We start from the raw sequence: 25,522 nt of genomic DNA, 5'->3' as shown, positions 1-25,522 counted from the left end.
TAGCTTGGTGGATGTTCAATGCTACATTTAAGTGCAGTATAGCATTGGTTTTGGAACTAATTCTGCATATCACCTGACAACATTTTATGGTACTTTCTGAGACACCAAACTCCTGTATCACTTCTTTTGTAGTCCAACTTTGGAGTGATAATATCCAAATCTGCAATTTCTCTCACTGCTCTGAGAACTGCAACTTTTCTGTTCTTTACTATAAGCCTATGATCTAAGCAGTCAGGACATGCCTTATTTGTGCTGCATGTTTGAAAATCTTGTAGATCAAAACCCTCAGTAGCAGTAATATTACATGCATTTGTTTCTTGAATTTCTCTAATCTTTCTTTTTGCATAATCTGGCAGCTCTCATTGACACATGTAGAGATTTTAGAGGAGAGATTCTGATGGATGTGCTGTTTCTGCTTTATCTTCTGACTGTGATGAACCTGGCTTCCTCCCACCCCCCCCTTTTTTTTGCTGCAAATTGTTTTTGACATGTTGGGCAAATTTTCTGACCAGGTTTAATATTGATCTTTGTCATCACTTTCAACTGATAAGTTATTTTCAAAGTAACAACCAATAATCCTTTTTCACAGAATGGTTCTTTAGGATTACAGCAGAATTTCTGTAGACATTCATACATATCCAAAAATGCTTTGTGATGAAAGCATATTTTGGCATTTTCACTAATACAAAATCCACTTCTTTGGTTAAGTAATTTTTTGCTGTTGTGCAGAAAATTCTTTGATTTCTCTGGAGCCTTTTGGTTATGCAAAAGTTTTCAGGTGATATGCAGAATAATCCTCAAAATCAATGCCACACTGCATTGAAATGCTGCCTTGGAATATCAATCTGTCTACAGTTTGATTCCAATTTCCACTTGACTGTTTTCAACTGATGAGTGTAAAAATGCTGGCTACGTCTTCCTGAAAGAAACTGAAGGTTCATAGATGTTGAAAAGTGTTGTGATGAATTCCAAAATAGCGAGAAACAATCTAAATGAACAGATAAACCATTTCTAAAATAAAAGGTTGAGCAATTTAATGTTTATATCACGAAAATCAAAGACAATTACTAACAGATTTTACATCACTTTCAATTGTGCATATTCAAAAACTCCGCACAGTCAGCATTCCTAATAGCAGTCAAAGCATGTTTTTAAACTTCTTTATTATCACTGGACTGGTTTGACTCAAAACTGAAGCAAATTTTACCAGATGTCTTCAATGATTCAAGGAAAAATCAAACCTGAGAGGATCCTTTTGAGATACAGCCTTTCGAAAATTTGACAAAACTGAGAAATTTGCTTTTTGAACTGACTTTAATCTTGGATAAACCTGTAACTATTTGGATAATCAAGAGAAGCATTAACATGAAAAAGTCATTCTGTCATAAGATACATGCTGCCAAAATGTGATGCAAATACACTCCTGGAAATTGAAATAAGAACACCGTGAATTCATTGTCCCAGGAAGGGGAAACTTTATTGACACATTCCTGGGGTCAGATACATCACATGATCACACTGACAGAACCACAGGCAACAGAGCATGCACAATGTCGGCACTAGTACAGTGTATATCCACCTTTCGCAGCAATGCAGGCTGCTATTCTCCCATGGAGACGATCGTAGAGATGCTGGATGTAGTCCTGTGGAATGGCTTGCCATGCCATTTCCACCTGGCGCCTCAGTTGGACCAGCGTTCGTGCTGGACGTGCAGACCGCGTGAGACGACGCTTCATCCAGTCCCAAACATGCTCAATGGGGGACAGATCCGGAGATCTTGCTGGCCAGGGTAGTTGACTTACACCTTCTAGAGCACGTTGGGTGGCACGGGATACATGCGGACGTGCATTGTCCTGTTGGAACAGCAAGTTCCCTTGCCGGTCTAGGAATGGTAGAACGATGGGTTCGATGACGGTTTGGATGTACCGTGCACTATTCAGTGTCCCCTCGACGATCACCAGTGGTGTACGGCCAGTGTAGGAGATCGCTCCCCACACCATGATGCCGGGTGTTGGCCCTGTGTGCCTCGGTCGTATGCAGTCCTGATTGTGGCGCTCACCTGCACGGCGCCAAACATGCATACGACCATCATTGGCACCAAGGCAGAAGCGACTCTCATCGCTGAAGACGACACGTCTCCATTCGTCCCTCCATTCACGCCTGTCGCGACACCACTGGAGGCGGGCTGCACGATGTTGGGGCGTGAGCGGAAGACGGCCTAATGGTGTGCGGGACCGTAGCCAGCTTCATGGAGACGGTTGCGGATGCTCCTCGCCGATACCCCAGGAGCAACAGTGTCCCTAATTTGCTGGGAAGTGGCGGTGCGGTTCCCTACGGCACTGCGTAGGATCCTACGGTCTTGGCGTGCATCCGTGCGTCGCTGCGGTCCGGTCCCAGGTCGACGGGCACGTGCACCTTCCGCCGACCACTGGCGACAACATCAATGTACTGTGGAGACCTCACGCCCCACGTGTTGAGCAATTCGGCGGTACGTCCACCCGGCCTCCCGCATGCCCACTATACGCCCTCGCTCAAAGTCCGTCAACTGCACATACGGTTCACGTCCACGCTGTCGTGGCATGCTACCAGTGTTAAAGACTGCGATGGAGCTCCGTATGCCACGGCAAACTGGCTGACACTAACGGCGGCGGTGCACAAATGCTGCGCAGCTAGCGCCATTCGACAGCCAACACCGCGGTTCCTGGTGTGTCCGCTGTGCCGTGCGTGTGATCATTGCTTGTACAGCCCTCTCGCAGTGTCCGGAGCAAGTATGGTGGGTCTGACACACCGGTGTCAATGTGTTTTTTCCATTTCCAGGAGTGTATTTCACAACAAGAATTATGAGCTACATTGACAGTGAATTGTGATAAATCTGCTGTACACTGGGAATGTGTTCAGCTACTGGTCTGTTACACCTAAAAAGTTGAGCACAATCACCATGTTCCAGCATGGGAGTCCCATTAGATCATGACCAACAGTAAATCAAATTGGGTGAGTTATTCATATCTGCTGCAATATTGAAAAACTAGGTTTTGCAAAACATGTCTAGTGGCTCCACCACATTACTTGTTGAGCCTTAATTTGGTATAGTTTCATGTAAGACCTGGGAAAATTTCATCAATATTGGAGAGGGTTGAGCAGAGACTTTGTTAAAATTTAGGCCACTTGACATGAAATGACCTTATACCTAACTACGATAATGACATTCCAGAATTTATTCCAAAGGACGCGTGGAAAGTCATTCAAAATGTGAAGGAAGGGAAGGCATCGTATGATGGTTGTGTTTCAATATAAATGATTAAAGCTGACAAAAGTTACAAAAAAGGACACTGCAAAATTATTTAAAGAATGGTAGAGGAAGAAAATTCTTCACAAACAGGACAACCCTGTAATTACTCTCCTTCATAAGAAAGGAAAAAGACAGAACATAAGAAAAACTATTGCCCTATCTGTCCCCTACACATTAGATACTACATAATCACCCAAATTATCACCAAGAACATAGAAAAAAGGTGTGAAATTTTGATAAGGCACAAGAACAAACTGTCTTTAGTAGTGCAAGTAGAACAATTTACCCTTTCCTAATCACGAATGAATAATGAGTAAGAATTGCCATTAAGTATGGGACTCATTAACTTTGAGAAAGCTTTTGGTAAAGCTTTTGATTCACTCTCAACATAAATCTGTGTTGACATCTGTTCATAAATAAGGCCTATCTTAGTAAAGTGGAAAAGATACACAACAATGCTAGATCTTCCATTAGACTCCCTAAAACGAGAAAATGAAGAAGGAATGTGTGTTAATGTAATGTATATAAAGCACCTTCATTTTACTTAGGTCACTGTATGGTTTGTTTTAAATGCAGATAAACTTCGACAACAAACTGAAGCACTGAATAACTTTAATCAATATTTACTGATAATTTTGAAATGTTATTGTGAGATACAGGCTTTCAATGGTAAAACATATGAAATCTGAGGTGTGGTTAGTGATGTAACAGGAGAACAGGACTTTTATTGAGGTAAATGCATCATAGCTGGATCAAGGAGGTTCTTTTCTGAATTTCAAAAGATAAGAAAAGACTGAAATGGAGTACTGGTGGAAAGTGTGTAGATGGCATTAGAAGTCAGTCGGAAGCAACATGGCTAAAAATTGTAATGCTTGCAACAGATTAGCAGAGGTCATTATCTAGCAGAGGCTGTGAAATGGGTGATGAAATTATCACCACTAAGAATATTTTGTGATGCAACTAAGGTGTATGATTGCGTATCATAAAAAAACTTACAATATAATGGCACAATAAAAAGATTCACACAATCAAAGCTTTCAGCCATTAAGGCCTTTGTCAACAGTAGACACACACACACACACACACACGCACGCGCACGCACACACGCACACGCACACACACACACACACACACACACACACACACACACACATAAACACAACTTGCACACATGCCTGCAGTCTCCGAGAGGTGAAATCACACTGCAAACAGCAGCACCAGTGCATAATGGGAGTGGCGACTGGGAGGGGGTATGGAGGAGGCTGTGGCGGGGAGGGATAGTTTGGTGGGAGGGCAGACAGTGAAGTGTTGCAGTTTAGATGGAGGGTAGGAGAGAAGGTGTGCAGGGGGGAAGGGGTAAGTAGCGGAAAGGAGAGAAACAAAAAGAAATTAAAAGACTGGGTGTGGCAGTGAAATAACGGCTGTGTAGTGCTGGAATGGGAACAGGGAGGAGGCTGGATGGGTGAGGACAGTGACTAATGAAGGTTGAGGCCAGGAGGGTTACAGGAATGTAGGATGTATTGCAGGAAAAGTTCGAACCTGCGCAATTCAGAAAAGCTGGTGTTGGTGGGAAGGATCCATATGGCACAGGCTGTGAAGCAGTCATTGAGATGAGGGATATCATGTTTGGCAGCGTGTTCAGCAACAGGGTGGTCCACTTGCTTTTTGGCCACAGTTTGTCACCTACATAGAATGCAGCACAGAGGTTGCAGCTTAGCTTGTAAATCACATGACTGGTTTCACAGGTAGCCCTGCCTTTGATGGATAGGTGATGTTAGTGACCGGACTGGAGTAGGTGGTGGTAGGAGGATGATGGGACAGGTCTTGCATCTAGGTCTATTACAGGAGTATGAGCCATGAGGTAAGGGATTGGGAACAGGGCTTGCATAAGGATGGACGAGTATATTGTGAAGGTTCGGTGGACGGCGGAATACCACGGTAGGAGGGGTGGGAAGGATAATGGGAAGGACATTTCTCATTTCAGGGCACGACGAGAGGTAATCAAAACCCTCGTGGAGAATGTAATTCAGTTGCTCCAGTCTCGGATGGTACTGAGTTACGAGCGGTATGCTCCTTTGTGGCCAGACTGTGGGACTTTGGGAGGTGGTGAGAGATTGCGAAGATACGGCAAGGGAGATTTGTTTTTGAACAAGGATGGGAGGATAATTACGGTCAGTGAAGGCTTCAGTGAGACCCTCGGTATATTTTGAGAGGGACTGCTCGTCACTGCAGATGCGACGTCTACGGGTGGTTAGGCTGTGCCTATCGTGACTCAGCATCTCCACTATATGGTGAGTAGCAACTTTCCTTCTCTCGTATTGTTACATTTCATCCTGGATTTTCCATTGTTTGATTACAATATATTGGAATAGACAAATCAGATTTTTGAAAAAGAAAAAAAAAACAGTAAATAACTTAGGATAAAAAAGACCACTCACTAAATAGCAGGCACATGCATGACCCCCCTCCTCCCTACACACACACACACACACACACACACACACACACACACACACACACACACACACACACACACACACACACTTATTTATCTCCAATATTATTTTGTTACACAAACCTTCTCTCGAATGACACAGTTCTTCATAACACTGCCGCAGCTTCAAAGCCAAATTACATCTGTAAGCTTCAACATCTGGGTGTGGGTGAGGTATAACAATTGGAGGTCTTTCATAAATAACAGCATTTGTTGGAACCTCTAGATCCCATGGTCCACTGGAAATATAAAATAATTCAAATAAACATTCCTTGCAAGTTCACATGTGGATATATGGCTGTTACCAGACTTACGCTAAAATGAACTTCTTCATAACCGGACTCCCCACAGCTTCTTCTGATGCTCTCCTCTTAATTGCAACAACTGCTGGCGGACCATTTACCATTGGAGGTGGTGGATTACATATTCCCAAAGGATCCGTGATTGGATCAAACTGCATAACAATAAGTGCATTTTAATAGCACAACAATTGAATCACCTCTTACAATTCTAGAAAACTACCAAAGAATCCAAAAAAATCCTTACTTTAAGGCTAACACCACAAAATAAAAGAAATGTTTAAGGGGAAGTTGGTAAAATGGAATAAGATCTATATGGCAATTCTTCACAATAACACAACATTTATTTCACAATGAAATTCTTGCATGGTTGATGTTCTGCACCTTGTAATTGTGCATTAAAAGACATCTTGCTGTATGTGGTGAGTTACATTCAAAAATATTTAAATGCCAGATCACAATGATGATGGGGTATATGCCCAAACGCTGGTCTGGAAGTTAAATATTTTGAGATGGAGCTCATGGTGTACAACAAGATGTCTTTTAACAAATTAATTTCACTCTCAACTTCTCTTTGGAGATTCACATTCACAAGGACATAAGTACTGCTTTTGATTAAGAAAGAATTACAAAAACAAAAGAATTTTGCTCATTAAATAATGCTCATGGAGTAAAAAAAAAAAAAAGAGAAGCATATAATTAACTGTTGGTGGGTTACTGACAATTTTTATATGGGGAAAGTAAATGGAATGATCTTTTCACCTGTGATCTGAATTATTATCTTTGGTGGATGGTTGCATGATTTATGCCCAAAGAACTCTTATACCATGACTATTGTTAAAAACAAAGGAAAACTTTGTCATTATGGATAAGTAACAGTTCACCTTAATACTCAAAAGTTTATCTGACAATAACACACATAAAATCAGAGCAGTGTAGAGCTGCAGATAGCAATAAGGCAAAATGTAGGGTAGGTGACTGCACTGCACTCAAAACTGCCAAATTAGGCAAGAGATTTAACAGAAGCTGCATATTTGGCATAATTAGACTAGATGCCTTCAACAGCTTCGCTGCTCTGGAGACTGGATAAAATGACACACACAACCCAATAAGTTCAGGAAAACTTTGATAACACATGGCAAAAGAGCAGGTTGAAGTACATAGTAATCAGAGGGCTAACATGATCTTGGAAGCCCTTCTGCTTGGGAGAAGCTAAGGTAGAGGAGTGAGAGTTAGTACAGAACCCTCTGGGCAGGGAAATATGAGGTAACTGGCTAATTTAGGGTCTCAATGGAAATATCTCAGTATATGTTGTTGTTGTTGTGGTCTTCAGTCCAGAGACTGGTTTGATGCAGCTCTCCATGCTACTCTACACTGTGCATGCTTCTTCATCTCCCACTATCTATTGCAACCTACAGCCTTCTGAATGTGCTTACTGTATTCATCTCTTGGTTTCCCTCTACAATTTTTACCCTCCAAGCCGCCCTCCAATACTAAACTGGTGATCCCTTGATGCCTCAGAACATGTCCTACCAGCCGATCCCTTCTTCTAGTCAAGTTGTGCCACAAATTTCTTTTCTCCCCAATTCTATTCAATACCTCCTCATTACTTTTGTGACCTAACCATCTTATCCTCAGCATTCTTCTGTAGCGCCACATTTCAAAAGCTTCTATTCTCTTGTTGTCCAAACTATTTATTGTCCTTGTTTCACTTCAATACATGGCTACACTCCATACAAATACTTTCAGAATAGACTTCCTGACACTTGAATCTATACTTTATGTTAGCAAATTTCTCTTCTTCAGAAACACTTTCCTTACCATCGCCAGTCTACATTTTATATCCTCTCTACTTCAACCAGCATCAGTGATTTTGCTCCCCAAATAGCAAAACTCATCTACTACTTTAAGTGATTCATTTCCTAATGTAATTCCCTCAGCATCATCTGACTTAAAGCAACTACATTCCATTATCCTTGTTTTGCCTTTGTTGATGTTCATCTTATATCCACCTTTCAAGACACTGTCCATTCCGTTCAGCTGCTCTTCCAGGTCCTTTGCTGTCTCTGACAGAATTACAGTGTCATCGGTGAACCTCAAAGTTTTCACTCCTTCTCCATGGATTTTAATTCCTACTGCGAATTTTTCTTTTGTTTCCTTTACTGCTTGCTTAATATACAGACTGAATAACAACGGGGATAGGCTACAACCTTGTCTCACTCCCTTCCCAATCACTGCTTCCCTTTCATGCCTCTTGACTACCTCAGTATATAAGATAATGTAAAGATTATGCAACTGACAATAACATCACACCCATTGTTGGGAATGCAAACTGTCAAGCCCATAATGAAGCATTCTGTCAAACATGTAAATGCAGAGTTTCATGAGTTGCTCATCATGGACGTGACTGACATGTGGTACAGTGGACATCTGAATATTTCCAGTACGAGATTACATGTGTAACTAATTTCCAGACACATTCAGTGTGTAACAAGAACACTGTCTCCTCAAACACTAAGCCTTTCTCAATCAAATTTTTGCTAAATCTCCAAACACTCACTTTACAGTTGCCAGTGGGTCCAATGACATCATCTCTGAACTTAACAACTCTGTACACTCAGAGACTAACATTGCAAGACTCCATCACTGCCCAGCTATAGCCATAAACTCGTCACTTGAGTCTTGTGATAACAGAAAGTCTACTAGCATGATGATTATTAAATACCAAAACAATAACTGATACCACCCACCGAAAAGCAGAAGCATTGAGTGGTTAATAGGTATATATAAAACGAAAGAAAACTTTCTAGCTTTCAGAGTAATCATTTTTTGAGTTAGATATGCACTAATTCCATGGTATTTTTAACAGGAGTCATCTGTACTAGCGATGTAAAGATATTCAAAATCTGAAGAGTGCTTTATGGAAAACCTGCACCATACTGGAGTCACATGAGCTGCGAGGCAGTATGGGTTTGCAGACAGAAATTCTTATCTGCAGATGTCGAAGTTCATTCCAGAGATTTTTCTACGTTATAGTTACATTTCAAGATCCTCTGCAAACAATTCTAATTTTCAGTGTCCTAGGGTCAATTACATCTGCTACGTGCATGGGCTTTCTTCTGTAGCTCTCATACACCTTCTGCTATACACGCAAGTTATTGTTTACTCTTTGTAGTGTAATAAATAAGAAGAGCCGTGTTTCGCAAAAACCTTTCCAGAATATGGAATTAATGTGTTTGCTGCAAGGGTGCCAAGCTTTCACTTGTAATATGGTTGGGACTTATACAGATACAGATAGAATTTCACAAAAAAAGAATCCTGAATTACAAAGGTCCCATGTCACAAAACAGTCTTTGGTCCTAGCCACATTATCACAGACACAAAAGCGGTAATGAAGATGGGAATTATCTCAAGCCTACTAAATTGACGAAGTCTAAATCGTGCTCACCAGAAGTGATTAATCTGTAAACCTGATACCAAGTATTGCCATTGCTACAAAAAACTGAGTATATCATGAGAAAAAAATTGCTCATTCACCACAAACTCCACTGCTGGAAACCATTTCCTACCACAGGCAGCCCTCCACTTCCAGTGCTTGTTAGTGTTAATTCTTGAAAATAGGTATCGGTGCTTAAACAATAAAATTAATTTAGTTTTCCCTTCACTTCTCAGGGCTTATCACCATATTTTTTTTTTTTACAATTTTTGTTAACACAGATCACTTAATGGACTGTGCCATTAAAGGTAGCCTGCTCCCTCACTTGTGTGCCACCTGCATTTCTTATGTAACAAATCACTGTCCTAGGGAGCATGCTAAGTTCTCTGTGCTAATGTGCCCATGTCTCCTTGACTGGAAGAAAGTAAAATAAAAAAATAAAAAATAAAAAAAATCCCCAGCTGTATTTAATGTGGGGTGTGACCAGAAATGTAACACTTTCCCCACGAATAAGCATTTTTGAAATCAAAGTAACTTCAATTTGGAAAAATAAACTCACACTAACTTTTTCTACAAATTAAAGGGACCACCTACATTTCATAATGCAATGCACTTTAGTATGTTATACCCAATGACTGCATCTTACAAATGTTGTTAAGTAGGGTTGTTTTTTGCCCTTGTGACACAAATATAATCATAATACAGGGTGTATCAAGAGGAATCATCTGATTTGGCAAGTCTATATTTCTAAACTAATAAACATATACAATGAATTTTGTTTTTTTACGAACGGGAAATGCAAAAAGTCTTTTTCATATTTTTTTCATAGGTGTTCAATATGCCCCTCTTGAGATGCATGGCATATGTCAATGTGGTATTCAAATTGCCCCCACACTGCAGTGAGCACTTCTTGATTTACTGCTTCCATAGCTGCTGGTATGCGATGTCTCAGCTCATTCATTGTTATTGGTAATGGAGACACATAAACAGAGTCTTTTATAACCTCCACAAGAAATAATCACACACAGTCAGATCCAGTCAACTTGGAGGCTAGTAATGTAAGGCTGAATCATTTGGTCCCAAGCGATCAATCCATCGTTCAGTAATCCTTTGATTTAGAAAGAACTGAAGTGGGCACACACTGCTGCTACCTAGCAGGAACCATGTAAAACCCTAAGTGTTCGCCCTTCCCAACAGTACAATGTTCACACACATATCTCAAGTAACATAATAGTTATGGTTTTTTTAATTATTAATTGGATGACTCTTTTTGATGCACCCTGTAAATATCATCACTGAATCACTTTTTGAACAACAGCAATCCTTCTTTTGTCAACGATCTTTTATATACTGTGCAACCTAATATGCTTATTTGGATGACATACTGCATAACATTTTCTAAAGTTTACCTCAGTATGGCCAGACCTATGGAAATAGCATCCTATGCCACATCATCCCATTGAAGCATAGCCAGACTTATGGAAATAGCGTGCTATGCCACACTATCCCGTTGAAATGGTGGATTCATGTTTCATCCACAGTTGTAAACTGGCGTGCAAAAGCAACTGAATTATTCCAAAAATATGTAAGAAATTGCAGAGAAATTCAACTTACGTTTGTTTTTTGTTAGTATTTAACAAATGCATCATACATCTTTGTGCAAAGCTTCTTTCTATATAAAACTAGTGATCTGCCTGGGCTTTGCACAAGTAGCACTAAATATCTACGATTGGACAATGTGTTTGGTGCAGAGGCAATTTTGTTTATGGGCCACTGTGTAGAGTTATGATTAAAATTCTAGAACAATGTTAGGTAACTGAATATCATTCACTTTCATATACAGTAGACTCTTGATTACCTGTAGTGACTGGAGACTTGAAAACTGTGGATACTCAAATTGCGCAGATAATCCACAATTAGAGTACACAGTACTGTATTAGGACTGTTAAAACCAAAGTCAATTACAAAGTCATAATTAATGTTCATAGTAAATTCTACTTTATTCATCATATGAGTAGCATCTCTGAAAATATTGCACTTATAAAGAATACAGTACAACACAATTTCATATTACACTATGCTTTTCTGAATTGATTTCTGTCTCAATGATGTGGCTTGTCTTTTATAAAGCACAGTTCTTGCCATTCCAGGTAGTCCAGACGGCCTTCAGTCCACTAAAGTGTTGATGCATGACTGATTAATATTTCTTGAATTAGAGGAATGTTATCATCTTTGTCACTGTCATTCAACTCCTAGGATTTCCCTCGTACATACTCAGCAATAGCACTGACAATCAGCATCACTTGAGCTAGCTCTGTGAGGTTGAAGTTAAACCATTTAGAAACATTTTCTTTGTCAACAGTTTCACACTGCACAGTACTATTCAAAACAGCAGCTGACGTTGCTAATGAGCAGTCTTCTTCGTCATTGTAATTATTGATTTCATCGATTTTAGGGTTAACGTTTCTCCATGGTTCATTGTTTTACCTTACAACATGCCTTCAGCACTTTATAAGTAGCATCTAGCACTGTTAATTGTTTACAAAATGTTTCAAGATTGCTGCTTTCATCAACAGGTTTTGCAGTAGTCTTCCTCAATAAATTTTATTCATGGCACCAATGACATGCTGTTTCAATGACTGGATTAAGACTACCACATTAGGGGGTAAATGTTTTACAGATATGATGACTACCTTCTTCCACAACAATTATAGTCCAGCTCTATGGATTTTTTTCCTTTTTTGGGTCAAAATTACAATCCTGTATGAAATACCCTCCTTGCCATGTTTCATCAGTACAAAGCACCTGGTCATGGCAACATTCGTATGAAGCAACCTCTGCCACACAACACTGGTAGGATGTACCCTCTGTCAAACAACCTTGGTACAGAACACCCTTTGCCACATAGCACTAGTAAGAAGCAGCCTCCACCACACTATATTGGTACCAAGCATCCTCTGCCATGTTACAAAGCACACTTTGCACATTCGTACAGAGTACCCTCCACTAAGCAACATCAGTACGAAGCATGCTCTGCCATGCTTTCATAATATATAAGGTTGATTCTAAGGAGCTGCTAGATGGCATTAGGGCCATTTTCACAGTGGTAGGGGGCTTTAATTCTTCATAGTTCAACCAATTGCACAAAATACTTGTAAATTTTAGAGAGAAACTTTTCTAGTGAATCACTCACTCTATTAGAGAAAACATTATCAACTTCTCTACAGTAGTTCCTGTGATTAGCTCAAACATAAAGACATAGACTGTGGTGTGGAGCCTTAATTTATATATGTGTAGATTGAAGATGTACCAATTTTTTTGTTGTGATGTGAGGGAGCACTCTAAAGTATCAGGAAGAGCGCTGCCCTGGTTGGAGCCTGTAAAGTAGCATTTTTCTTGCTAGAGGTGTGTTGTGCAACTCCTTGATACTTGCAACAGTTTTCCTATATCAGCGTGTGTGTGTGTGTGTGTGTGTGTGTGTGTGTGTGTGTGTGTGTGTGTGTGTGTGTGATTTCAGTACAGGAAGTATCACTGCCAAATTTATGCTTTGGGTTCTCACTGACCAGCACAAGGAGGCATGAGTGGAAGCACAATCTGCTCTGAAAGAACATTTCCCAATTAATCCAAGTATTTTTCCCACTGAAAACATTATTGTTGCCTTCCGAAAAGAAGCTTCAAAAGGCATTCAATACACTACATACAAAGTTTGCCAAGGCAATCCCATTCCTGATGTCCAGGCAGAGCTTCAAGGAATCCTCAGAACCTTAGGCCCCCTACAAAACCTTTCACCTGACTCCATCAACCTCCTGACCCCACCAACACCCCGCACTCCTACCTTCTTCCTAAAATTCACAAACCCAATCATCCCGGCCCACCCCATTATAGCTGGTTACCAAGCCCCCACAGAACGTATCTCTGCCTACGTAGATCAACACCTTCAACCCATTACATGCAGTCTCCCATCCTTCATCAAAGACACCAACCACTTTCTTGAATGCCTGGAATCCTTACCCAATTAGTTACCCCCAGAAACCATCCTTGTAACCATTGATGCCACTTCCTTATACACAAATATTCCGCACGTCCATGGCCTCGCTGCGATGGAGGACTTCCTTTCACGCCGATCACCTGCCACACTACCTAAAACCTCTTTCCTCATTACCTTAGCCGGCTTCATCCTGACCCACAACTACTTCACTTTCAAAGGCCAGACATACCAACAATTAAAGGGAACAGCCATGGGTACCAGGATGGCCCTCTCGTACGCCAACCTATTCCTGGGTCGCTTAGAGGAAGCCTTCTTGGTTACCCAAGCCTGCCAACCCAAAGTTTGGTACAGATTTATTGATGACATCTTCATAATCTGGACTCACAGTGAAGAAGACTGGACTCACAGTGAAGAAGAACTCCAGAATTTCCTCTCCAACCTCAACTCCTTTGGTTCCATCAGATTCACCTGGTCCTACTCCAAATCCCATGCCACTTTCCTTGACGTTGACCTCCATCAGTCCAATGGTCAGCTTCACACGTCCGTCCACATCAAACCCACCAACAAGCAACAGTACCTCCATTATGACAGCTGCCACCCATTCCACATCAAACGGTCCCTTCCTTACAGCCTAGGTCTTTGTGGCAAACGAATCTGCTCCAGTCCGGAATCCCTAAACCATTACACCAACAACCTGAAAACAGCTTTTGCATCCCGCAACTACCCTCCCGACCTGGTACAGAAGCAAATAACCAGAGCCACTTCCTCATCCCCTCAAACCCAGAACCTCCCACAGAAGAACCCCAAAAGTGCCCCACTTGTGACAGGATACTTTCCGGGACTGGATCAGACTCTGAATGTGGCTCTCCAGCAGGGATACGACTTCCTCAAATCCTGCCCTGAAATGAGATCCATCCTTCATGAAATCCTCCCCACTCCACCAAGAGTGTCTTTCTGCCGTCCACCTAACCTTCGTAACCTCTTAGTTCATCCCTATGAAATCCCCAAACCACCTTCCCTACCCTCTGGCTCCTACCCTTCTAACCGCCCCGGGTGTAAAGCCTGTCCCATGCACCCTCCCACCACCACCTACTCACGATCAAAGGCAGAGCCACGTGTGAAAGCACCCACGTGATTTACCAACTGACCTGCCTACACTGTGAAGCTTTCTATGTGCGAATGACCAGCAACAAACTGTCCATTCGCATGAATGGACACAGGCAGACAGTGTTTGTTGGTAATGAGGATCACCCTGTGGCTAAACATGCCTTGGTGCACGGCCAGCACATCTTGGCACAGTGTTACACCGTCCGGGTTATCTGGATACTTCCCACTAACACCAACGTGTCAGAACTCCGGAGATGGGAACTTGCCCTTCAGTATATCCTCTCTTCTCGTTATCCGCCAGGCCTCAACCTCCGCTAATTTCAAGTTGCCGCCGCTCATACCTCACCTGTCTTTCAACAGCATCTTTGCCTCTGTACTTCCGCCTCGACTGACATCTCTGCCCAAACTCTTTGCATTTACAAATGTCTGCTGGTGACTGTGTATGTGCGGATGGATATGTGTGTGTGTGTGTGTGAGTGTGCGAGTGTATACCTGTCCTTTTTTCCCCCTAAGGTAAGTCTTTCCGCTCCCAGGATTGAAATGACCCCTTACCCTCTCCCTTAAAACCCACATCCTTTCGTCTTTCCCTCTCCCTCCCTCTTTCCTGATGAAGCAACCATTGGTTACGAAAGCTTGAATTTTGTGTGTATGTTTGTGTTTGTTTGTGTATATATATCTGTGTGTGTGTGTGTGTGTGTGTGTGTGTGTGTGTGTGTGTGTGTGTGTAGGGGGGGAGGGTGGGGGGGAGAGACAGTGACCATGTATGCAAAGGGGGAGAAGCTTCGACTATCTGTTGGTCATAAACAATCTAAAACAACTATGTGGTACACATACCTATTCATTTGAATTTAACATATGCTAAAGGAATATTTTAAAAAGCCACATGAAAAAAGTACTCTGCACATAAAGCAGACACACAACAACAAGTTTTTTCTTGTGAGTGTGTATAGACAGGGAAAAGGGTGGGGGGGAGGGCGAAATCTATCGTCATTCTTCTGACAAGTGTGGTGGCAGGCATGTAGCAATATCATGTCCATGTAGCACCTACACGCAATGGCTTCCATCTTTCACTGTATATATTCAAATTACTACCTTCTACAATTTTTGCTCTTTATGGTTCTAATACAATGGAATTTTCTTCCCTGGTGTCTTAACACATTACTAATAATCCTGTTCTTGTTTCTAGCTCAGTGTTCCACATATTTCTTTCCTCACAGATTCTGCAGAAAATTTCCTAATTTGTTGTCTTATCAGTCCATTCAGTTCTCAACATCACATCTCAATCATGTTGATTCTCTTCTTGTCTGGTTTTCTCGCAGTGTACAATTCAATGCTTTATTGCAGGTGTACATTCTCCAATATTTCTTTCTCAATTTAATGCCCACATTTAACCAGTTAAGACTTCTTTGGCAAGGAGTGCTTGCTTTGTGTCCTACTCTATTCCTTTCTTTGTCCATCATGCCTTTTGTTTTCGACATCGAAGAATTTTAGAACTTTGTTCCCTATTCTGTCCCCAATTTTGTTGTTAATCTCACTTCTGCTGCTTCTCAGTACTTCAGTCTCTGGTTTACTTTCAATCCATTTTCTATGCTCACCAGACTGTTCACTTAATTCATCAGGTTCTGTAATCCTTTCTCACTTTTGCAGAGGACAGCAGTGTCATCAGTGAATTTTATCACTGACATCCTTTTACAATGAATTTTAATCCCACTCCTCAACCTTTCTTTTATTACCTATACTACTTCTTTGTTATACAGGATGAATATAGTGGAGGAAGATTGTATCCCTGCCTTACACACTTTTTAATCTGAGCTGTTCTATCTTGGTCTTATATTCTTATTGTTCCGTCTTGGCCTTGCACTTGCAATGTACCACCCATCTTTCCCTATAGCGGATACCTATTTTTCTGAGGATTTCAAACATCTCACACCACTATACGGTTGTTGAATGTCTTTAAAAAAAAAAAAAAGGGGGGGGGGGATGGGGAAATCCTGTGAAAGTGTTTTGGTTTTTATTAAGTCTTGCTTCCATTAACAAGTGTAGCATCAGGACTCCCCTTCTGATGCCTTTATTTTTAATAAAGATAAACTTCTTTTTATTTCATAGATTTTCAATTTTCATATGTTTCCAGTCTCACAGATTCTACACATTAATCTGAATAAACATTTGGTTACCAATTCCACCAATGGTTTTAGCAACTCCAAAGGAATGTTAGGAATTCCTTATGTTTAGTCTGATAAGTCTGATACCATATGTTATGTTATTGTGCAATGTAAACATATGAAATAAAACCTTAATTTCACTGACATCAAGCCGTTCTTTTTCTGGGAAATTATACCCTTGTGTTTATAATTTACTTACTTGGATTCTACAACTAATCTGTTAGAATATGAGTGTCTTTTTACCCGATAAATTTACTGATTTGAGTATAACACGAAGTAGGTTATAACGGAGCTACTTGAAACGAGCCACAGTTCATTGCTATAAACACTCATTTCCCAACTGCCTATATACTGGCAAAGTTGAGAGGTATCTCAAACAAAAATTAGCCTTATTATTTAATCAAACAGATAAAAAGTCTACTCGTCGAACGGCAGAAGAACACAAACATAAAAGACTGTTGTAATAGGCAAGCTTTCGGAGCCAGTGGCTCCTTGTTGAGGCAGGAGGATTGAAGAGGAGTGAAGGAAAAGGACTGGAGAGGTCTAGGAAAAGGGGTAGTTTTTGCGAAAGTCACCCAGAACCGCGAGTCAGAGGAGACTTACCAGACGGGATGAAAAGGAGACTGATTGGTGGGGACTGCATCAGACAAGATTTGGAAACCTGAGAGCTTAAAGGTGAAAGACAGGGTAATATGCAGACAGAGATTACTAAGACACCATGTATGAGCTAATAAGAGTGAAAAGCTAAGTGTATTGTACGTAACGGAGGCGGGAGGGACGTGGTGAAAAATAGATGGGAAAGACAGTGAAAGATGTAGAAAACTAAAATGGAGTGAAGTAAAGAGTAGTTACAGTGAAGAAATGCTGAGACAGAAGAAATTAACGTAAATTAATGCCAGGCGGGTGGCAAGAACCAAGGACACGTTGTACTGCTACTTCCCACCTGTGGAGTTCTGAGAAACTGGTCTCTGGAGCAGAGTTCTGAGAAACTGGTGTCTGGGGGAAAAATCCAGATAGTGCATGTAGTGAAACAGGTGCCAAGGTCAAATATATTGGCTATAATGTCCAAAGTTCATATTTGTGTGTTACATATTTGGAAATTACAAACAACAATATTATGCTTATTTTCAAACTCTTGTTTTCTGCAAATTGTTGGTTTCAAATCAGACATTAAAATGTCTACATCTACATGGTTACTCTGCAGTTCACACTTAAGGGCCTGGCAGAGGGTTCATCGAACCATTTTCGTACTACTTCTCTACCATTCCACTCTCGAACAGCACGTGGGAAAAAGGAACACCTACATCTTTCCGTTTGAGCTATGATTTTTATTATTTTATTATGATGATCATTTCTCCCCATGTAAGTGGGTGTCAACAAAATATTTTCACATTTGTAAGAGAAAGTTGGTGGCTGAAATTTCGTAAATAGACCTCACCGGAAAGAAAACTGCCTCTGTTTCAGAGACTGCCACCCCAATTCACGTGTCATATCAGTGACACTCTCACCCCTATTGCACAATAACTCGAAATGAGCTGCCCTTCTTTGCACTTTTTCAATGTCCTCTGTCAATCCTACCTGGTAAGGCTCCCACACTGCACAGCAATATTCCAGCAGAAGACGGACAAGTGTAATATAGGTTGTCTCTTTAGTGGGTTTGTCGCATCTTCTAAGTGTTCTGCCAACAAAGCGCAGTCTTTGTTTCACCTTTCCCACAATATTATCAATGTGGTCTTTCCAATTTAAGTTGCTCGTATTTGTAATTTCTAGATACTGAGTCAAATTGACAGCCCTTAGATTTGTGCAATTTATCGTACACCCAAAATTTATCGGATTTCTTTTAGTATCCCATGTGGATGACCTCGCACTTTTCTTTGTTTAGTGCCAATTGCCACTTTTCGCACCATACAGCAATTCTCTCTAGATCATTTTGTAATTGGAATTGATTGTCTGATGATTTTACTAGACAGTAAATTACAGTGTCATCTGCAAACAATCTAAGGGGGCTGCTCAGATTATCACCTAGAACATTTATGCAAATCAGGAACAGCAGAGGGCCTATGACATTACCTTGCAGAACACCAGATATCACTTCTGTTCTATTCGATGATTTACCATCTATCACTACAAACTGTGACCTCTCTGAGAGGAAATCATGAATCCAGTCACACAACTGAGACGATACTCCATATGCACGCAATTTGGTTGCAGAGTGAAAAATCTCATTCTGGAAATTTGGTTAATAGTCGCTTGTGAGGAACAGTATCAAAAGCCTTTTGGAAATCTAAAAATATCGAATCAATCTGAGATCCCTTGTCGACAGCACTCATTACTTCATGGGAATAAAGAGCTAGCTGTGTTGCACAAGAATGATATTTTCTGAATCTGTATTGGTTATGTATCAATAAGTCATTTTCTTCAAGGTGATTCATAATGTTCGAGTACAGTATATGCTCCAAAATCCTACTGCAAATTGAGGTCAGTGATATGGGTCTGTAATTCAATGGGTTACTCCTATTTCCTTTCTTGAATATTGGTGTGACCTGTGCTACTTTCCAGTCTTTAGGAACAGACCTTTCGTCAAGTGAGCATTTGTATATGATTGCTTAGAAAGGCGCTATACTCTGAAAGGAACTGATTGGTATACCATCTGGACCAGAAGACTTGCCATTATGTGATTTGAGTTTTTCGCAACACCTAAGATATCTGCTTTTATGTCACTCATGCTAACAGCTGTTCTGGTTTCGAATTCTGGAATATTTACTTCGTCTTCTTTCATGAACATATTACAGAAAACTGTATTTAGTAATTCCGCTTTAGTGGCACCATCATCGGTAACATTTCCATCGCTATCGCGCAGTGACAGTATTGACTGTTTTTTTGCCACTGGTGTACTTTACATACGACCAGAATGTCTTCGGGTTTTCTAGCATACCTTGAGACAATGTTTCATTGTGGAAACTATTAAAAGCATCTCGCATTGATGTCCTCGCTAAGTTTCGAGCTTCCATGAAACTTAGCCAGTCTTGGGGATTTTGCGTTCTTCTGAATTTGGCATGCTTTTTTTGTTGCTTCTGCAACAGTGTTCTGACGTGTTTTGTGTACCATGGTGGATCAGTCCCGTCTCTCACTAACTTATGCGGTATGAATCTATCTATTGCTGTCGATAATTTATCTTTGAATTTGAGCCATATCTGGTCTACACTTACATAATTAGCTTGGAAGGAATGGAGACTCTCTTTTAGGAAGGCATCAAGCGAATTATGTGCTGTTTTAAATAGATATATTTCATTATTTTTAGTGGTTTCGGTTGATATGGTTTTGAGCCTCGCTACAAAGACCTTGTGTTCACTAATCCCTGTATCCGTCATGACTCTCTCTATTAGATCAGGATTATTTTTGGCTAAGAGGTCAAGTGTGTTTTCGCAACCATTTACAGTTCGTGTGGGCTCATGAACTAACTGTTCAAAGTAATTCTCAGAGAAAACATTTATTACAAGTCTCCAGCAATTGTAACTGTATGAGTGGGGTACTTATTTGTAATTAGATTCAAGTTTTCTTTGAACCATTCAGCTATTATATTATCTGAGGCGGGGGTCGGTAGAAGGAGCCAATTATTATTTTGGTATGGCTGTTGAGTAAACCTCTACCCACAGTAATTCGCAGGAACTATCTATTTCAACTTCACTACAAGATAAACTACTACCAACAGACACAAACACACCACCACCTACTTTATTTAATCTATCCTTTCTGAACACGGTTTGAGCCTCTGTAAAAAATTTGGTAGAATTTATCTCCAGCCTTAGCCAGCTTTCTCTTCCTATAATGATTTCAGCTTCAGTGCTTTCTATCATCGCTTGAAGCTCTGGTACTTTTCCAACACAGCTACGACAATTTACAACTACAATACTGACTGTTGCTTGATCGATTCTTGTCGTTTCTTTGCCCTGTACCCTTTGAGACTGGAGCCCTTTTGATCTTTTCCGAGACTGTCTAACCTAAAAAACCACCCAGTCCACGCCACACAGCCCCTGCTACCCGTGTAGCTGCCTCCTTTGTGTGGCGGACACCTGACCTATTTAGCGGAACCCGAAACCCCACCACCCTATGGCGCAAGTCGAGGTACCTGCATTGTTAATGCAAAATGTGTGTGCAATCTTAAAAGAAAAAAGGAAACAAAGGTAACTGATTGCCTTAAAAAGGGCAGTACACTGTAGTATGCATTATTGTATTCCCTTTTAAAGTCAAATCAACTGCTTAAAAAACAAACAAGGCTGTCTGTGCTGTGACTGTAGAAAACTAGAAAATTACATTCCAAAGATGTGTTACTTTTTTACAGTACAGTACAGTGCCAGACTGAGATTCATTGGAAGAATCCTAAGGAAATGCAATCCGAAAACAAAGGAAGTAGGTTACAGTACACTTGTTCGCCCACTACTTGAATACTGCTCAGCAGTGTGAGATCCGTACCAGATAGGGTTGATACAAGACATAGAGAAGATCCAACGGAGAGCAGCGCACTTCATTACAGGATCATTTAGTAATCGCGAAAGCGTTACGGAGATGATAGATAAACTCCAGTGGAAGACTCTGCAGGAGAGGCGCTCAGTAGCTCGGTACGGGCTTTTGTCAAAGTTTCGAGAACATACCTTCACCGAAGAGTCAAGCAGTATATTGCTCCCTCCTACGTATATCTCGCAAAGAGACCATTAGGATAAAATCAGAGAGATTAGAGCCCACACAGAGGCATACCGACAATCCTTCTTTCCACGAACAATACGCGACTGGAATAGAAGGGAGAACCGATAGAGGTACTGAAGGTATCCTCCGCCACACACCGTCAGGTGGCTTGCAGAGTATGGATGTAGATGTAGATATTGAATGATAGTGTATTTGTTATTAATTTTTTGGGGGCACGTGTGTGAGATATTTTCAATGTGGTTAAGTGTGAGAGATATTTTTCATGGGTTAGGTAGAGTACATCACATGTGTACAACGTTTTAAAGAGAAATATAGGAAAAATTGTAGGCCTTCATGTAATTTATGTATAAAATATTGTCTTCTCATTTTGCTACTGCTGATTAATTTTTGTAACACAGTAACTGGAACGAAGTTGTGCCACTCACGACTATTATACCATGCACCATTTACAGCAAATTTAAAACACACTCAACATTTTATCGTGTTCATTATCCAAGACTATGTTCAACATTATTGAACAATTTACATTGTTGTTACTTCTTCCCTCACTTATTAAAGGTTTTTACATTTTCTGGTATTTTACTGATGTACGTACTGCATAAAAAAGAAAAATTCTTCTTCAGTCTCTCTCTGCAAATACTATAGTGTAAATACTGTAGGTGTACTGTATTTCTGCTACTTTTTGACAGCCCAAAATTTACAGATATGAAGATCGTCGGCCCATTCAGTGTCATTACAACCAGTTCTACTTGCAGCTTGATATGGACTTTTGCATAAGAATATAAAGACTCAATTGTAATCTCTACAAAGGAATGTGTAGTCTTCATGAAAACTATTTTTACTTCTAGATTCTGACTGTGAATTGCAAAGTTCACTCTATATTCACTCTTGCTACTAACCACAAATACAATTAGGGAGTACGGGTATTGACTCTTCAGTGCAACAATCTCCAAGTATCTGAAGAGACTTCAGCACAATGTTCAGTATAAGCTTTAGATGACATTTTTAATGTATTTGTGTCTAAAATCAGACATTTTTCACTTTAGCTGCATTGTCCCAGGAGATTATGCCAGAGGGCAGTAGTGAGTGAAAGTACGCAAAGTCAGCAATTCTGTTTGCTGGTCAACGCAATTAGAGAGATTTCTTAGAACAGCAGTTAGAGAGATTTCTTAGAACAGAATAGGAAAACATGAGCTTTTTGGTTAACACTAGGAGGACCAATGTTAGTGAACTACCTGGAAGAACCACTATTGGTCTGTTTGGCCGATGACATTTACCTTTCTTTTTTTTCAGTTTAACTTGTTAAATTAAATGTTGCTAGTGTATTTTGGTCACCCTATTGATGTGTTACGCTTAAATTTTTTTCTATAGCAACTATAATTATCTAAAGAAAAAAGAATTGGAGTAAAGACTACAGCATAAATAAAATATTCACAGAAACTAAACTATATCACTTCACTTACAAATCCAAATAAACATACAGTGAAGTGCCACAAAAATTGGTACACCTGCCTAATATTGTGTAGGGCCCCCGCAAGCACGCAGAAGTGCCACAACACGATGTGGCATGGACTCAACTAATGTTTGAAGTAGTGCTGGAGGCAGCTGACACCATCAATCCTGCAGGGCGGTTCATAAACGCGTAAGAATATGAGGGGGTGGAGACCTTTTCTAAACAGCATGTTGCAAGACATCCCATGTTGTTGTTGTTGTTGTGGTCTTCAGTCCTGAGACCGGTTTGATGCAGCTGTCCATTCTACTCTATCCTGTGCAAGCTTCTTCATCTCCCAGTACCTACTGCAACCTACATCCTTCTGAATCTGCTTAGTGTATTCATCTCTTGGTCTCCCCCTACGATTTTTACCCTCCACGCTGCCCTCCAATACTAAATTTGTGATCCCTTGATGCGTCAGAACATGTCCTACCAACCGATCCCTTCTTCTGGTCAAGTTGTGCCACAAACTTCTCTTCTCCCCAATCCTATTCAATACTTCCTCATTAGTTACATGATCTACCCATCTAATCTTCAGCATTCTTCTGTAGCACCACATTTCGAAAGCTTCTATTCTCTTCTTGTCCAAACTATTTACCGTCCATGTTTCACTTCCATACATGGCTACACTCCATACAAATACTTTCAGAAATGACTTCCTGACACTTAAATCTATACTCGATGTTAACAAATTTCTCTTCTTCAGAAACACTTTCCTTGCCATTGCCAGTCTACATTTTATATCCTCTCTACTTCGACCATCATCAGTTATTTTGCTCCCCAAATAACAAAACTCCTTTACTACTTTAAGTGTCTCATTTCCTAATCTAATACCCTCAACATCATCCGACTTAATTCGACTACATTCCATTATTCTCATTTTGTTTTTGTTGATGTTCATCTTATATCCTCCCTTCAAGACACCATCCATTCCATTCAACTGCTCTTCCAAGTCCTTTGCTGTCTCTGACAGAATTACAATGTCATCGGCGAACCTCAAAGTTTTTACTTCTTCTCCATGGATTTTAATACCTACCCCGAATTTTTCTTTTGTTTCCTTTACTGCTTGCTCAATATACAGATTGAATAACATCGGGGAGAGGCTACAACCCTGTCTTACTCCCTTCCCAACCACTGCTTCCCTTTCATGTCCCTCGACTCTTATAACTGCCATCTGGTTTCTGTACAAATTGTAAATAGCCTTTCGCTCCCTGTATTTTACCCCTGCCACCTTTAGAATTTGAAAGAGAGTATTCCAGTCAACATTGTCAAAAGCTTTCTCTAAGTCTACAAATGCTAGAAACGTAGGTTTGCCTTTCCTTAATCTTTCTTCTAAGATAATTCGTAAGATCAGTATTGCCTCACGTGTTCCAGTATTTCTACGGAATCCAAACTGATCTTCCCCGAGGTCGGCTTCTACTAGTTTTTCCATTCGTCTGTAAAGAATTCGTGTTAGTATTTTGCAGCTGTGGCTTATTAAACTGATTGTTCGGTAATTTTCACATCTGTCAACACCTGCTTTCTTTGGGATTGGAATTATTATATTCTTCTTGAAATCTGAGGGTATTTCGCCTGTTTCATACATCTTGCTCACCAGATGGTAGAGTTTTGTCAGGACTGGCTCTCCCAAGGCCGTCAGTAGTTCCAATGGAATGTTGTCTACTCCGGGGGCCTTGTTTCGACTCAGGGCTTTCAGTGCTCTGTCAAACTCTTCACGCAGTATCGTATCTCCCATTTCATCTTCATCTACATCCTCTTCCATTTCCATAATATTGTCCTCAAGTGCATCGCCCTTGTATAGACCCTCTATATACTCCTTCCACCTTTCTGCTTTCCCTTCTTTGCTTAGAACTGGGTTTCCATCTGAGCTCTTGATGTTCATACAAGTGGTTCTCTTATCTCCAAAAGTCTCTTTAATTTTCCTGTAGGCAGTATCTATCTTACCCCTAGTGAGATACGCCTCTACATCCTTACATTTGTTCTCTAGCCATCCCTGCTTAGCCATTTTGCACTTCCTGTCGATATCATTTTTGAGACGTTTGTATTCCTTTTTGCCTGCTTCATTTACTGCATTTTTATATTTTCTCCTTTCATCAATTAAATTCAATATTTCTTCTGTTACCCAAGGATTTCTGCTAGCCCTTGTCTTTTTACCTACTTGATCCTCTGCTGCCTTCACTACTTCATCCCTCAAAGCTACCCATTCTTCTTCTACTGTATTTCTTTCCCCCATTCCTGTCAATTGTTCCCTTACGCTCTCCCTGAAACTCTGTACAACCTCTGGTTCTTTCAGTTTATCCAGGTCCCATCTCCTTAAGTTCCCACCTTTTTGCAGTTTCTTCAGTTTTAATCTACAGGTCATAACCAATAGATTGTGGTCAGAGTCCACATCTGCCCCTGGAAATGTCTTACAATTTAAAACCTGGTTCCTAAATCTCTGTCTTACCATTATATAATCTATCTGATACCTTTTAGTATCTCCAGGGTTCTTCCATGTACACAACCTTCTATCATGATTCTTAAACCAAGTGTTAGCTATGATTAAGTTGTG

At 40.5% G+C, this 25,522-nt stretch overlaps 1 protein-coding gene across 2 annotated transcripts in view; it reads right to left on the bottom strand.

Annotated features, from left to right (window-relative positions):
- The window catches only part of LOC126161635 (mRNA (2'-O-methyladenosine-N(6)-)-methyltransferase), a 160,707-nt gene that overhangs the window by 115,914 nt on the left and 19,271 nt on the right, over positions 1-25,522 (bottom strand). For both annotated transcript variants that reach the window (XM_049917595.1, XM_049917596.1), the window contains 2 exons: positions 6,098-6,237; positions 5,868-6,022 (listed from right to left, as the gene is read on the bottom strand). In XM_049917595.1, the coding sequence (XP_049773552.1) occupies positions 5,868-6,022; positions 6,098-6,237 (295 nt within the window). The remainder of the gene's footprint in view (positions 1-5,867; positions 6,023-6,097; positions 6,238-25,522) is intronic.

This window comes from Schistocerca cancellata, chromosome 2 (genome assembly GCF_023864275.1).
Source record: "Schistocerca cancellata isolate TAMUIC-IGC-003103 chromosome 2, iqSchCanc2.1, whole genome shotgun sequence".
Taxonomy (NCBI): domain Eukaryota; kingdom Metazoa; phylum Arthropoda; class Insecta; order Orthoptera; family Acrididae; genus Schistocerca; species Schistocerca cancellata.
The sequence above is the reverse complement of the archived record's forward strand: the minus strand, read 5'-3'. Positions and strand labels throughout refer to the sequence as shown.